The 13,933-nt window shown below is 50.8% G+C and overlaps 5 protein-coding genes across 5 annotated transcripts; 2 read left to right on the plus strand and 3 right to left on the minus strand.

Moving 5' to 3' along the window:
• Positions 1-25: 25 nt before the first annotated feature.
• On the plus strand, positions 26-1,926 carry ASPSYDRAFT_76241 (FAD-dependent monooxygenase spyC; the record flags this gene model as incomplete). The annotated part of the gene is made up of 5 exons (XM_040850844.1): positions 26-42; positions 340-612; positions 671-948; positions 1,008-1,378; positions 1,430-1,926. The coding sequence occupies 5 exons, from the start codon at positions 26-28 to the stop codon at positions 1,901-1,903; spliced, it is 1,413 nt and encodes a 470-aa protein (XP_040706177.1). The 3' UTR covers positions 1,904-1,926.
• A 279-nt stretch (positions 1,927-2,205) lies between these two features.
• ASPSYDRAFT_86061 (cytochrome P450) lies at positions 2,206-4,038 on the minus strand (the record flags this gene model as incomplete). The annotated part of the gene is made up of 4 exons (XM_040851599.1): positions 2,206-2,648; positions 2,729-3,364; positions 3,422-3,490; positions 3,573-4,038. 4 exons carry the CDS (start codon positions 4,036-4,038, stop codon positions 2,206-2,208), a joined length of 1,614 nt encoding a protein of 537 aa, XP_040706178.1.
• Positions 4,039-4,583: 545 nt separating this feature from the next.
• Positions 4,584-10,580, plus strand: ASPSYDRAFT_1167597 (non-reducing polyketide synthase spyA). The gene is made up of 2 exons (XM_040840191.1): positions 4,584-5,302; positions 5,363-10,580. The coding sequence occupies exons 1-2, from the start codon at positions 4,598-4,600 to the stop codon at positions 10,088-10,090; spliced, it is 5,433 nt and encodes a 1,810-aa protein (XP_040706179.1). The 5' UTR covers positions 4,584-4,597; the 3' UTR covers positions 10,091-10,580.
• On the minus strand, positions 10,314-10,823 carry ASPSYDRAFT_55250 (EMC6 family protein; the record flags this gene model as incomplete). Its single annotated transcript, XM_040849008.1, has 2 exons — positions 10,314-10,670; positions 10,749-10,823. The coding sequence occupies 2 exons, from the start codon at positions 10,821-10,823 to the stop codon at positions 10,314-10,316; spliced, it is 432 nt and encodes a 143-aa protein (XP_040706180.1).
• A 462-nt stretch (positions 10,824-11,285) lies between these two features.
• Positions 11,286-13,677, minus strand: ASPSYDRAFT_639570 (RNA-binding protein VTS1). The gene is made up of 2 exons (XM_040850264.1): positions 12,892-13,677; positions 11,286-12,828 (listed from the first exon to the last, which is right to left on the minus strand). The coding sequence occupies exons 1-2, from the start codon at positions 13,391-13,393 to the stop codon at positions 11,504-11,506; spliced, it is 1,827 nt and encodes a 608-aa protein (XP_040706181.1). The 5' UTR covers positions 13,394-13,677; the 3' UTR covers positions 11,286-11,503.
• Between the last annotated feature and the right edge of the window lie 256 nt (positions 13,678-13,933).

The raw sequence follows: 13,933 nt of genomic DNA on the forward strand, positions 1-13,933 counted from the left end.
CGCGGCCTTTCCTCACCACTTAGTTATGTCGAATCCTGCGCCGTTACAATTACACCGTGTCATCAATATACAGCTGTGTTTCAACGGAAGAGAGGAAGAATCAGGATTAGTACAGGGGTGTTGAGGAAGGGCGATGGATTCGACGGCTCTATTGCTTTTCTATCAACTTCACATCTTCACTCAATTAACGGCCTATACTACTAGTAATTCATTATTATTCCTTTCTTTCCAAAGTACAATTTATCCTCCAAACAAAGTCTACGCCAGACCAATGTATAGGGTAAACACCATGGAATCAACAGCCACTTCCTCACTCATTGCCCGCCCCATCGGCTTCAGAGTAATAATCGTTGGCGGCTCCATTGCAGGCCTGACCCTCGCGCACTGCCTCTCGAAGCTAGGCGTGGACTACGTCATTCTAGAAAAGAGGCAGCAGATCGCTCCCCAAGAGGGCGCCTCGATTGGCATCTTACCTCACGGTGGACGAATTCTAGACCAATTGGGACTGTTTAATGCGATTCAAAAGGATGTTGAACCGTTGACCACGGCGCATATTTCGTATCCTGATGGCTTCACTCATACGAATCAGTCGCCGAATGTAATACTTGAACGGTATGTCGCTGTCGCTGCCGCTGCCCGTCTGTTCTGTGTTGTTAATACTACGAGAAAGATTTGGACTGCCGCTGGCGTTTTTGGAGCGGCGGAGGCTTCTTCAGATCCTGTACGGGTCTCTACCGGATACTTCCCGCGTGCTTGTTGGGAAGACGGTCGTATCTGTAGACCATATCTGGGGAGATAGCACTCTGTCTGTACGCACTCGAGATGGAGCCACCTTTCATGGTGACCTTGTCGTCGGAGCCGATGGCGTGCACAGTCGAGTACGTCGTGAGATGTGGCGACTTGCAGAATTAGACCTCCCAGGCCATATAACTGCGCAAGAGAAGGATGGTCTGTCTGTCTCTGTCATACCTCTTGATCCTGGGTGTAAAGGCGGCTAACATGTACAGGCATGACGGTCGACTACGCCTGTGTTTTTGGCATATCGGATTCAGTTCCCAGTCTCTACCCTGGAGAGCAAGTGGCGAGCTTGCACAATGGAAGGTCATTCCTCGTATTCCCAGGCAAAGATGGTCGGGTGTTTTGGTTCCTTCTCAAGAAGCTCGACAGGCGATACCCGTATAAGTCTGCTCCGCGATGGACCGCAGCTGATATTGATGAGATAGCGGAAAGCTTCGTCTCAGATCATATCTGGGATGGAGTTGTCTTTGGTAGTCTCTGGGAGCGAAGAGAAGTCGCTGGTATAACAAACCTCGAAGAAAACGTCTTTTCAACATGGCACTGGGGCCGGATTGTCTGCATTGGCGATAGCATGCACAAGGTATAGAGAGCCCTTTCTTCTAAGAACAGATAGCCAGGCTGACAACTGCAGATGGCACCCAATACAGGGCAAGGAGCAAACTGCGCGATTGAAGACGCTGCAGCACTCGCCAACGCAATCCACAGTGCCATCGAACACGACAACTGCCCTCCCATGGCAGAAGTCCAATCCTTTCTTCGTTCGTTTAATGAGGTCCGGCTTCCCAGGGTGCGAGAAATCTACAACTCCGCCTCGGTTGTAGTCCGCATGCATGCGCGCGAGAACTTGGCCTTGAGACTTGTTGGTCGGTATTACTTGCCGTATTCCGGTGACTTGCCAGCAAACACAGCATCGAAGCTGATTGCAGACGGGGTCCAATTGTCGTTTTTGGCCCCATCGTTGCATTCAGGGCCTGGGTGGGAGAAGTATAGCATGGAAAGGCGCATGGCCAAGAACCCAATGCTCCGTACTGGCCTGGTGGTTCTTGGCATTGTTGTATTTTTGTTTCTGTTATTCTGGACACGGACTAGATTCCCCTTGTTCTGAAGAGAGAGATTGGGCGCTATAGGGTATTTTTGCATTGTCTGTGTTCAGGGTCTAGTTATTATACAAGTGTATCTAGCGATCTGAGACTAGTGGTAGTATACACAGACCTTGGTATATTTTTAACTTTTGTTATTTTAGGCACGGCCCGGGCTTCCGTCGTCCCGAATAAGGCTCATTATGCGCTGTTGATAGTAGTAACGAGGGCTATGACAGGGATGATATTCCTGAAGAAACCCTACCCCAAGATATAGTAATATGAGTAGCTCAACTAGTTCCATTATATCCTATCAAATAATATCTGACTACACAGCTGCTATCGGACAAGCAAGATCAATCTCCTCCGTCCTCCTCCTAACGCCAATGCCACACCAAACATTCGCATACTGCGCCGCCCCATGCTCAATAATATCCGGTTTCTGACCATCAAGCAGCTTCAAATCATACTTGAGCACAACATGCGAAAGGAGCACTTTAGCCGTAGTCGCGGCAAAGAATCTCCCCGGGCACGCATGCATCCCGTGTCCAAAGCCAAGGTGGTTGTTACTGGTCGAAACCAGCTGCGTCCAGTTCTCCTGGCCCGGCTTTGCCCGCAGCTTCAGGAACCTGTACCCGTCGAATTCAGCCGCGCTGTCGTGCACGGCGTCGGTCCACATGTTGTGGCAGGATACTAGGGTTCGCGTGTTTGGGGGGACTTTCAGGCCGTCGGTGAACGTTACAGAGGAGGTTGTAGTGCGGACCATTGTGCCTGAGCAGAATCGATCATTAACATATCATATCATATCCTAGAGAGACGGAGAAAAAGGAGGAGGAGGAGGAGGAGTATACCAATAGAAATCGGCTTCAAACGCTGCGTCTCTTTCAACACACTGTCCATCAATTTTAGCTGATATATGGCCGTCTTTACCCAGCCTTGCTGTCCAATCACCGAGATGACCTCTTTGCGAAGATCATCTACTAGCTCTGGCCGGCTGCATAGGTTGAAAATCGCCTGGCTGACGAGGTCCGATGTGGTGTGGATAGAGGCAAGTGAAACTTTCATCTGCAGGAGCGCAGGGTCGTACACCGCGCCGTTGGCTGTTTGTTCGGCCCATTCGATCATATCGCCTGGTGCTTCTTCTTCTTCCTCTTCTCTCTCCTTTTCTGCGCTTTTCTCGCTGGCCTGTTGGGTTCCTTGTGTCCGTCTAGCCCGTCTCTCCTTCAGCACTGGGGCAATGATAGCCCTCGCCTCCTCCGCCTCGGCACGAAGCTTCCTACACAGAGGCAGGAACTTGGCCGCGAGAGGACGAAGAGGGTGGGGCCATACCTTCAGCGATTCGGCCGCTTCAAAGAATGTCACCGTGTGGTTTACCGTAATGCGCAGCCAGTCTGGGTTGCGGCAGAGTGGGAACCCTTGGAAGACTCGTGACGATTGCTGGGAGATTGTGCGGAGGATGCTTTGGTGTAGAGGGAGGGAGTGCCATTCTGTTATACTACCTTATCAGAGATTGTGTATTGATATGGCTTTGGAAATTGGGTTACCTGTGTCGTCGGTCCACTGCTTCTGCAAGCCGTCGGCGGCCTCTTGGGATATGGGCTCAACGAACTTGCCTAGTCCATTTTAATATCCACCCATGTAGAGCACAGAAATTGCAAAACAAATGTCAAAGAAAGTAAGGTAGGAGTCACTCACCAATTGCTCTCGTCAACTTATTCCTCACAGTCTCAACGAAAACCCGTTCCAGGACGTGGTCATCCTCAAACATCTCAAAGCCCGCTATCGTCCCGTGGAACATATCTTCATTATACTTGCCTATATCAAACCGCTTGTCATTGCGCACTTCAGCCACATACTTGGGGTTGAGGATCAATTCGACGTCTGTATCTGTCATTATATAGAAAGCGTCTGGATGCTGTGCGAACGCGGCCTTGAAGAGGTCTCGCGCACCGGCCTGGAAGCGCTTTCTTGCGCCTGTCCAGAGAAGCTCGGATTTTGATCTGTCATTGAAGATTCTCCTGCCCTTGACGCGGAGGTAGGGTGATAGGATGGTGTAGGCTGTCCATGTTATACTTAGTATTAGGCTGAGGCCGATGAGCAGGCCGAGTTTGTGGAATATGGCGGTGCCTTGAAGTTGGAGCTGGAGTTGGTTTTGCAGCATCTTTCTTCTGTAGATCAGACAAAATTGAGTTCTTTTGTACTGGTTTGGTATAATCTAAATGGCTTGAATCAGGGGATCATTGTACCTAAGGCCAGAGCCGTCTTACTTGTAGGCTTGAGTATGGCGATTTGTACATATGGCTTGTAAAATAAAAGTACCGAGTATAGGAACTGGATGCCTGCTATATTACAATTCTGGTGGGTACATACTAAGGGCTATGCACGGCGTGCAGGGCATCCTGCAAGGCAAGATGTCCTGGCATATCCAGGCGATATTACCCGGTGGATAGCGGAGATTATCCGCTATAGTCTCCGTTCCCAATGCAGTTATCCTTATTCCTTGATTTCAGCTAAAATCTATATGGCTGGCTGTCAGCATTACATTAGTGTATCATCCTGAACCCGCGAGTTGGACATGTTTATCGCGGCAGATACTAGATAGTACCTTTGGTGATTGAGTTCAATAAAGACGCTTTTAAAAGCATAGACTACATACGTTGTTCTATAATAACACAATATCCTTTACTTGAAGAACTGTTTTCAGCATCCACCAGTCCATAATGTCATCTTCAATCCCACCCCTCATCGTATGCGGCTCCCAGACAATCCCTCCCACACGAGAGACCCTTGATCAACTTGCTTCCTACCTGACGCAAAGCCCAAATCCAGAGATAAAAGCCTTAAAGGAGGTAGTGCTAGCTCTTCCCGAGCTATGGGCTACACTGAAGGCCACCGAACTCCGATTCCACCCGCTATCAGATGAACCTATTATCAGTCTGCGGGGTTGGCTTTTACATCATGATACTGGCAATGAGAGTAATGGTGATATTTACAGCCTCTCACACCTCAATATACCCGACACACTTCCGAATATCCTCCTCGCCCCGTTGACGGTCATAATCCACATTGCGCAGTATTCCCAGTATCTGGACGGTCTCGGTCTAGATGGTAGTGATGATTCTCATGTCCACATACGGCAGACTACTGTTTATCAAAGTACCACAGACAAAATGTCGAGATTCCAGGGCCTCTGCATCGGCTCGCTGAGTGCCGCAGCGCTTGATGCCTCACCAACACGGACAGCACTCGCGCAGAATGCTGCAGCGGCTGTGAGGCTTGCGGTGTGCATTGGGGCTTATGTTGATTCTGAAAGGTTGGTTGAGTCCAGTCCCAGCTCCTCTTCTGAAATGGTATGCTTTATTGCACGGTGGGGTGTGGACTGTTGTAGAGAAATGGTGGAGGCGGTATTGGATCGGTATCCTGAGGTACGTGCCTTTAGACATCTGCTTCCAGGTGGGAAGATATACTAAAAACACAATCCTCAGGCCTATATATCAGTTCAGCTCGACTACAACAGCGTAACCATCACAGTTCCAAATGGCGATATGCCCTTTCTACAGGACGACTTGAGCAGCAAAGCTGTGCGAGTGGCAAGTGTTCCAGTCAATGGGCGGTACCACAACAGGAATAATGATCGTTATCTGCAAAGTCTGCTGGAATTATGCTCCTCTGACCCTTTTGGTCCATTCTGGGTGCCATGGGCGCAGGATAAACTAGAGCGCTGTCTACGGTCAATACTCACGGAGCCGGCGAGTTGGTTCTCAGATATGAAGAAAGCAATCACTTCACTTACACCAACTGGAACACAGATGCCAATAACCACTTTGGAGCTCGGGCTTGTGAGCTGCATTCCCCCGTCACTGGCTGCGTTGCCTCATCATCATATCATCCGTGGATCGCTGTCCTCGTCAATTCATCCCTACAACTACCCAGATGCCTCAATTGCCATCATCGGCGCAGCATGCAAATACCCTGGCGCCAACAGTCTAAGCCAGTTGTGGGACATCATTTCAACCGGACAGGTAATGTACGGCGAGGCTCCTCCTGGCAGATTTGGAAAAGAGACTGTGACTGGCAACTTCCTCTCCGACGCTAATCAATTTGATCATGTCCTTTTTGGAATATCTCCACGCGAAGCTATGTACATGGATCCGCAGCAGCGTATTGCTCTGCAAGTCGCGTACCAGGCTGTTGAGTCGAGTGGGTATTTCGGTAGCCCTAATCCGGATGGTGACGTTGGCTGCTATGTTGGAGTCGGGAACTCCGATTATGAATATAACATCCAGTCCAACACGCCAACAGCATACTCATTTACAGGGACGTCACGGGCTTTTATCAGTGGCCGAATAAGCCATCACTTCAAATGGACAGGCCCCTCTATCACAGTCGACACCGCCTGTTCCTCGTCCGCGGCAGCAATCCATCAAGCCTGCAGCGGTATCCTTCTGGGGGACTGTTCTGTTGCACTAGCTGGAGGGGTAAATATCATGTCGAGCCTTCCTGCAGAGCAGAGCATTGCAGCTGCAGGGATGACAAACTCGACTGGGCCATGTCGACCATTTGATGCAGCAGCTGCTGGGTACTCTCGCGGCGAGGGGTGCGGGTTTATCGTGCTGAAGCGCCTCTCTGATGCCCTTTCTCAGGGTGATAATGTTCTTGGTGTGATTGTGGCAACGGCAACGAATCAGTCGGATGGGAGCAGTTCCATTACTGTTCCTGTCTTGCGTTCTCAAAGTGATTTATACAGACGTGTTTTATCTCGGGCGGCTATGAGTGCATCTGACGTCTCTTATGTCGAGGCCCATGGCACTGGGACACAGCGGGGAGACCCAGTTGAATATCAAAGTGCTAGGGAGGTATTCGGCAGTGTGAAGCATCAGGCAAACAGTCATAAAGTCTATGTCGGCTCTGTTAAGGCCAATATCGGGCATACAGAGGCTGCGTCGGGAGTATCCGGGGTGTTGAAGGTCTTGTCGATGCTCAAGAATGGCCAGATCCCACCGCAGGCAAGCTTTACCAGCTTGAATCCCGCGATTCCACCTTCAGAGTCTTCTCAGATTTCGATCAGCAGACGGCTGCAGCAGTGGAAAGGCGACTTCCGGGCAGCATGCGTTAATAACTATGGGGCAGCTGGTAATAATACTGCCATTGTTATCTGCCAACATCCCCCAAAGGCCCGGCCTTCCTTTACAAATACGACGCAAACCCTAACACGCTACCCCTTTCTTATATCCACGCAGTCACAGGCTAGTCTGAGAAGATACTGTCTTGCCCTTGCACATTATATTGAGACAAGATCAGGATATCTCTCGTTGGCCGATGTGTCCTCCCTTGTTTTGCAGCAGCAGAACCGCAGCCTACGCCACCGTATAGCTTTCGGTGCAAGCTCACTGCCAGAGCTACAGGTTCTCTTAAAGTCTCACGCACAGGCTGCCGAAAACACATTTGCACTACTACCGCCATCCCCTAGAAAACAAGAAAAGCCCATTATCCTGGTTTTCGGCGGCCAGACCGGCTCGACGCTCCGCTTCAACAAAGCAGTGTACGACTCGTCTTACTATCTCCGTCAAAATATGGACAAGTGCGATGCAGTTATTCAAGGGATAGGATTACCCGGGCTATTCCCTAATATATTCAGTCGAGAGCCCATTGAAGATATAGTAATGCTTCACGGGTGCCTGTTTTCAGTGCAGTATGCCTGCGCTAAAGCCTGGCTAGACTCAGGGCTTTCAGTCCACAGAGTCATCGGTCATAGTTTTGGACAACTGACCGCGATGTGTATTTCTGGTGTCGTTACTCTCGAAGATGCATTAAGGCTTGTTGTTGGACGGGCGAATCTAATCAGGGATTGTTGGGGAGACGAGAAGGGGTCTATGCTCTCCGTCGAGGTTGACAGAGCCGGTGCAGAAGCCCTGGCGTGGTCCGAGTCAAACCTCGGAGATGACTCTATAGAAGTTGCTTGTTATAACGGACCAAACAGCCATGTTCTCGTGGGCAGCGAGCTGGCCATCGCGAACGTTGAGAAAAGAGCATCAACGGCATCACTGGCCACCAGACGACTCAAAACCACCCACGGCTTTCACTCTAAGCTCGTTGACCCTATCATGGCGCAGTACCTCGACCTAGCCCATACTGTTTCTTATCACGCCCCCGTTATCCCTATCGAAACCTGCTCTGAGACTACCCCCTGGAAGACATTCACCTCCCAGCTGGTAGCCGAGCATTCACGCAAGCCAGTCTATTTCTGCGACGCGGTACGTCGGATAGAACGAGATCTTGGGCCATGTACCTGGCTAGAAGCGGGCTCTGGCTCTGGAGCAGTTATACTAGTGAAGCAATCGCTAACCAGCAAGTTGAACTACCTTTGCGGACTGCGGCTGGGGTCATCAGATACAAGTCCATTGGACTCGGTTGTAGATGCCACCGTGGAACTATGGAATCAGGGGTCATCTGTGCAATTCTGGGCATATCATCGCAGAAACCTGGTCTATTCTAGCGATCTTCTGGACCTTCCAGGCTACCAGTTTGATGCAAGCCCACACTGGCTTCCCTATTCCGCAACCGATTCTACCAAGGGCAAGGACCCTTCATTGGAAACCAGCGGGCTAGTCTCGCTGGCACGTTTCTCACGCCCAGAACCACATGTCTCCAAGTTCGAACTTGATCAGAGAGATTGGATTCTTGCATATGTCCTCAGAGGGCGAGAGGTTCTGGGCGGAACTCTCTGGCCGCTTGCCCTGTACATGGAAGTGGTTGCTCGAGCAGCTTCTCTCCTAACATCTAGCATTCCCTCAACATCCCGCCATATACGGTTCGTCGGCTTTGAAATCAAAACGCCTCTCGGCGCTGATTTATTGAATGGTCTTTGCCTGCGCATGAAGCAGGTCGAAACATGGAGTTGGGAATTTTCCCTAGAAAGTGATTGCGCGCAGCATGCTTTCGGGACCGTCATCGTCAGCAATGACCACGCCAGGACGTTCCCCTACCTTTTCCCTTCCAGTCTCCCAGTTTTTGCTGCCACTACCGCTGTCTTCTCGGCTCCTGGCAGCGTAGCGTACAAGCTTTTCGACAAGGTAGCAGAATACGACCCTGCATACCGCGGCCTCGAGTCGATTAGCATGAATGAAGATGCAGCCATTGCTCGTGTCCACACTCCGCCAGCAGCAGGGAATACGAGCTCCGTCGGCAGGGCCATTACTCTGGATCAGTTCCTTGTAGTTGCTGAGATCCACGCCCTGAGTATGGAAGAGTCTAAACGCTCCGAGCTCTTTGCCTGCTCTGGCTTCGGCGAGGCAACGATTTCAGCGAGTTTCACGGGGGCAACAGGAGGAAGAAACCACGGACAAACCTGGCAGGTCTATACCAGGCAGTCGGCTAAACGGGGTCGAGAAATATTTTACGACATCTTTGTGTGTGAGGCCGGTGAGGATGAGCGCGAGGAATCTGGGCTTATGATTCTAACACTAACCGGTGCGAGGTTCATCAGGACTTCAACAAGCACACTTCAGCAGATTGTTGAACTAGCAAATGCTGCGCCAAGACCTCATGGAGCTGAGGATACTGCTACCAGTCCTGGCTCTTTACAATTACAAGAGGCACCCGCTAATATCTGGTCATTGACTCTGAATTTGCTGCACGAACTCACGGGATGTGCTCCAGAGCATATCTCGCCTCAAACGGTCTTAGCAGATATGGGAATGGATTCTCTAGCCATTATGGAGATCGAAGCCATGATCAGGAACGTATTTAATGTGGATATCCGCATCAACCTTTCCGATACGGGGAATACTGTCGAGACAATCTGCGAGAGAATCGCCGCACAGACAAGCCCAGGTCCTAGCCATGGGCTGGTTAATATTGTTGACAATTCAACCTCGAACGCAACTTCATCCCCCTCTCAGTGTACCCCTTCTTCCTCTTCCGAGTCCGACAGTGAAACTCGTGAAACTCAGGCCACGGAAATGAGTCTAAGCGATCCGACTATGGAGAAGGTGGCTAGGATAGTGGCCACCCATGTAGGCAGTGGGGAGACTGTACTGTCCAACTCGCGACTTCATGGTCTCGGCCTTGACTCGCTGGCTGTTCTGGAGTTGCAGTCGGATCTTCATGTCAATTTTGGGCTAAGAATCCATTTGATGCAGCTGGATTGTGCCACAACAGTCGGTGATTTACATGCATTAGTTATGCGTCGTGGCGTGCGTGAGGATACATAAAGCATGGCTGCCTAGCATTTGTACCTAGTTGCTTTGAAAAAAAGACCTCTTCTATTCTTAAACGTCTCCGTTTTAGAGCAAATAATGTCTCGAATCTATTTATTATCCCATCATAGAACCAGGGCTTCATGCCCATGGGCATATTAAATACAATCATCACATCCAACCCTCCCTTCCAAAGAACCAGGGAAGTAAAAAAATAAGAGGTCAACGCCAAAAGCAATCACCTCAATACACCACCAACACCAGCCCACCCAAGAACAAACCCACTAAGCGCCTCCCCAAGCACACCTCCACCAAACCACACATCCCTCCAGGCGCCCTTCCTCAAACCACTCCCCGCATCCTTAACAACGCCATCCTTCCTCACAACAAGTCCATCAATTTCTCCTCCAGAGCCTGGGAAATACCCGCCTGCGCCTCTCCCATTCGACCGGTGCAGCAAAACAAGATGGAATAGTCCCGAGACGATGATCGTGCCGACGAAGTAAAAGATGAAGCCGGTGGCGGACTGGAGAGCGAGGATTCCGGCTGTTAGACCGAGGAGAAAGGAGGTTAGGGAGTGGAGTTGGTTTAGGACCTGGTTTTCTTGTTAGCTTTGCTTTATTGGGTTTCTTTCGGGCAGGTGGGAGATGGGGGTATGGGGGAGGTGACGGACTCGGTTGTTGTGTTGGACGGATTCGGGGACGAGGGGGTTGATGAGGAGGGAGATTTCTTGATTCGTTGGTGGCATTTTGATTTTTTTTTAAGTCTTTCTCTCCGTCTGTTTTGGAGGGATTGGGGTGGGAAATTGAGGCTTGAATGGGTTGGTTGTGCTGATCATGGCGGTGGTCGGAGGAGATAAAGTTATTCGGTGATTCTGCCGCGGAACTCCGCCTTCGAGTAGAGGCTCCAGTTCTGGGGAGTATCAAGTATAGAGCTGAAATTAAGTGAAGAATTCTTGTACAGTCATATTGGTCACTATAGTACTCAACCATTACATGCTCGTCGTCGTAATTATTTGGGTAACACCTTGCTTGAGACACAACCTGGTCTCTCAAGCTCGTGTGCACCCGCTCATCACATCACTCTCATCGAACAGTACATACAACATAATCAGCTCTCAGGCTTCCACTGGCTGGCCAGCAGGTGTCCGGCCCGGACGCAGCTGGGCACTTCTCCTCCAAGATTGTTTCTAGGAAATAATCGAATCCTGGCACTTATGCCCAAAGCCAATCTAACGAAATTAATGCAGCAGAGAATCGAAATAAATGAATAGAGCGGAATGTCCAACGCAGAAAAAAATAAATGAAAAATGAAAAAGAAAGTATAAATCAGAAGCATATCATGCTGCAACATTTTCGAGTTTTCCTTCAGCTTTGGCTTCTCTGACCTGCTCGAAGACCTACAAATATCCAGTTAGTTCACAAGAAACTACAACTCATAACAAGGAGAACTCACCTTCAGCATCTTGTTTCTAGCACCAAGCGCATTCACACCGCGCTCTTCTAGCTGCTTGTCGCTCAATTCGACCAATTCACCCCACTTCAGATCCTTCAGGTTGTCTGTGTACTTATGCAACCGCAGGGATCGCAACCAGCTGGGAATGTCCTTGAGAAGATTGGGGTCCGTAGGATCCTCTGGAGGCTTTGAGCTACCACGACGACCACGCGGGGAACGACCGCGGGCGACCTCAGAGTGGTCAGAGAGATAGCCCTCATGACCACCGAGCCCAAACTGTCCCATGCCAATCGTGCCCAATCCATTACCCATGAGAGGGTTGTTGGGGTCGTATGCAGTTAAGAATCCGTTGTTCTGCGGTGAGGTGAATCCCATAGGCCCTAAGCTGCCGCCCTGCATAGCAATTCCGGGCGATGTTGGGCGGGACCGGCGGCCTGCCATCGCTGCCTGTTGCTGTGCCTGGAGGGCGGCGAATTGCTGGGGGTTCAAAAACTGGCCAGAAGCGAGATTGTTCGCGGAAGATGGTAGACCGGGGCTCTGCAGACCACCTTGCGGAACGGAGTGCTGTGCATTGGCGCTCTGAGTGTTCTTTCCTTGACCATCATTGGACCTGGCGCGACGGTACTTGCGAGCATCGTCCAGTGCAATACGGTTATTCACAGTTGACAGCGCAGCTAGCTTCATCGCCGTGGCATTAGCCACCATATCAGCTTGAGAACCTTGCTGGTGAGGAGCTCCAAGCTGCTGCCCAAATGTTGCAGTCATCGGAGTGTTGGTCATGGAAGCCCAGCTGGCATTTCCAACATTGTATGGCGACAACAACGGAGCCTCGATTTCAGGAGCGGGGATGGTTGCGGTTTGCGTCGTGGGGAGGGGCGAGCGCAGGCCAGACTGGCTGAACTGCCCCATAGGCTGCTGTCCAGAGGATGACTTGGGCCGAGCGATTGGTGGCTGGGGCTCCGACGCACCGCGTTGAGCCCATGGCGAGACGGGTGGCTGGCCTAGGTTGTCCGCGTTGTTATCAGGAGCGGAAATAGTGGGCGCAACAAATGATGCCCGCTCATTGAAGACTGCACTGTTCCTGTTAGACGGGGGTGCATTGCCCGTCTGCTGGGTAAATTCGGCCTTCTTTTTCGCAATGGCAGCGGCTGCGTCGGGGAACATGGCATTGATTGTGGATGAGTCAAGACCAGAGTTGCGCTTGGCGCCAGGCGAAGGTGGAGGGCGGCCCAGAGAGTTTCGAGAGCTGTCAACGTTGAGCTTTGACATGGCATCGTTCAAACGGTTGGACATGGCATCTATATGTAGATTCGAATCAGCTACTGACAAATATACAAGACTATTTCGGGAATAAAACATACCTTTTTCTCCAAAGTTCGCGGGGGACAGCAGACCTGACATAGGGTGACTTTTGGCCATTTGTTGCAGAACTTGAATGAAGAAACGAATCTGCACCTGTGTAGTCTGCTGCAGCAGAGCATACAGAGCAGCGGTCCGTTCGGCCTCGCTCAACACACGGAACCACTGTTCAATTGCGCTGAGCTCATCCTTGAAATCCTGGTCTAGCGTTGCGGCAGCCATCTCTTCTAAAGTGGTTTCATACTGATCGATATCGGCTAACCACTGCTGTGCTGCCCGATCGAGAGGGTCCTCGGTGTTGCTCGGCGTCTGAGCCTGCTGGTTGAAGTATACCTCGGACGCAGGGCGGATGCTGCGGGAGGAGAGGGGGGACGGAAAGCCCGACATGTCGGCGGATGCCCTAAGCTGGTGAGTAGCCAAGTTGCGAGACGACGAAGGCGGTCGAAGAGAGGATTTCGAGGCTTCTGGAGTGCTGTTGCGGTTCCCGATTATATGACTAGCCATGAGGGAGACGTGGGAGATGACGGTTCAGGTCAACTCGACGGGGCGATAAGGGTTTGGTGGGGCTTTTGTGCACGAGGGTCCGTGAATAATAGATACAGAAAAGTTAGTTATTACTGCAAAACACCTGCAGTACCTGCTGAGTTTGCGTGTATTTGTCGGAGCCTTGATCGGAACGACTCGGGAGCCGGATTAGAGCGCGAGTACTAATATTAAGAATGAAGGCGAAACGATCTCTCGCTAAAGGAAATCGCTAGCGTTGCTTTTGTCGGAAACTTGGAGTGCTAGAAACCAAATCGTTGAGTATTCGGCGATGTCGATTGAGGCACAGGCCAGTCCAGTGGCTGCACTACCTGACTCGGATTCTGAAAGAGAAATCGAATCGAAAGGGCATCAAAGGAGTTGTCAGACTGAAGAGAGTGGAGGAACAAAGAGAGTGGTTTGACGGAAATCGTATAAAGATGTCTGCGACGAGGATCCACGGCGGTTGCTCGTAACAGCGTGAAATGTTTTTCTTNGTCCTTCCAGACCTGCTTTCTTGTT

Source organism: Aspergillus sydowii (assembly GCF_001890705.1).
Source record: "Aspergillus sydowii CBS 593.65 unplaced genomic scaffold ASPSYscaffold_2, whole genome shotgun sequence".
Taxonomy (NCBI): domain Eukaryota; kingdom Fungi; phylum Ascomycota; class Eurotiomycetes; order Eurotiales; family Aspergillaceae; genus Aspergillus; species Aspergillus sydowii.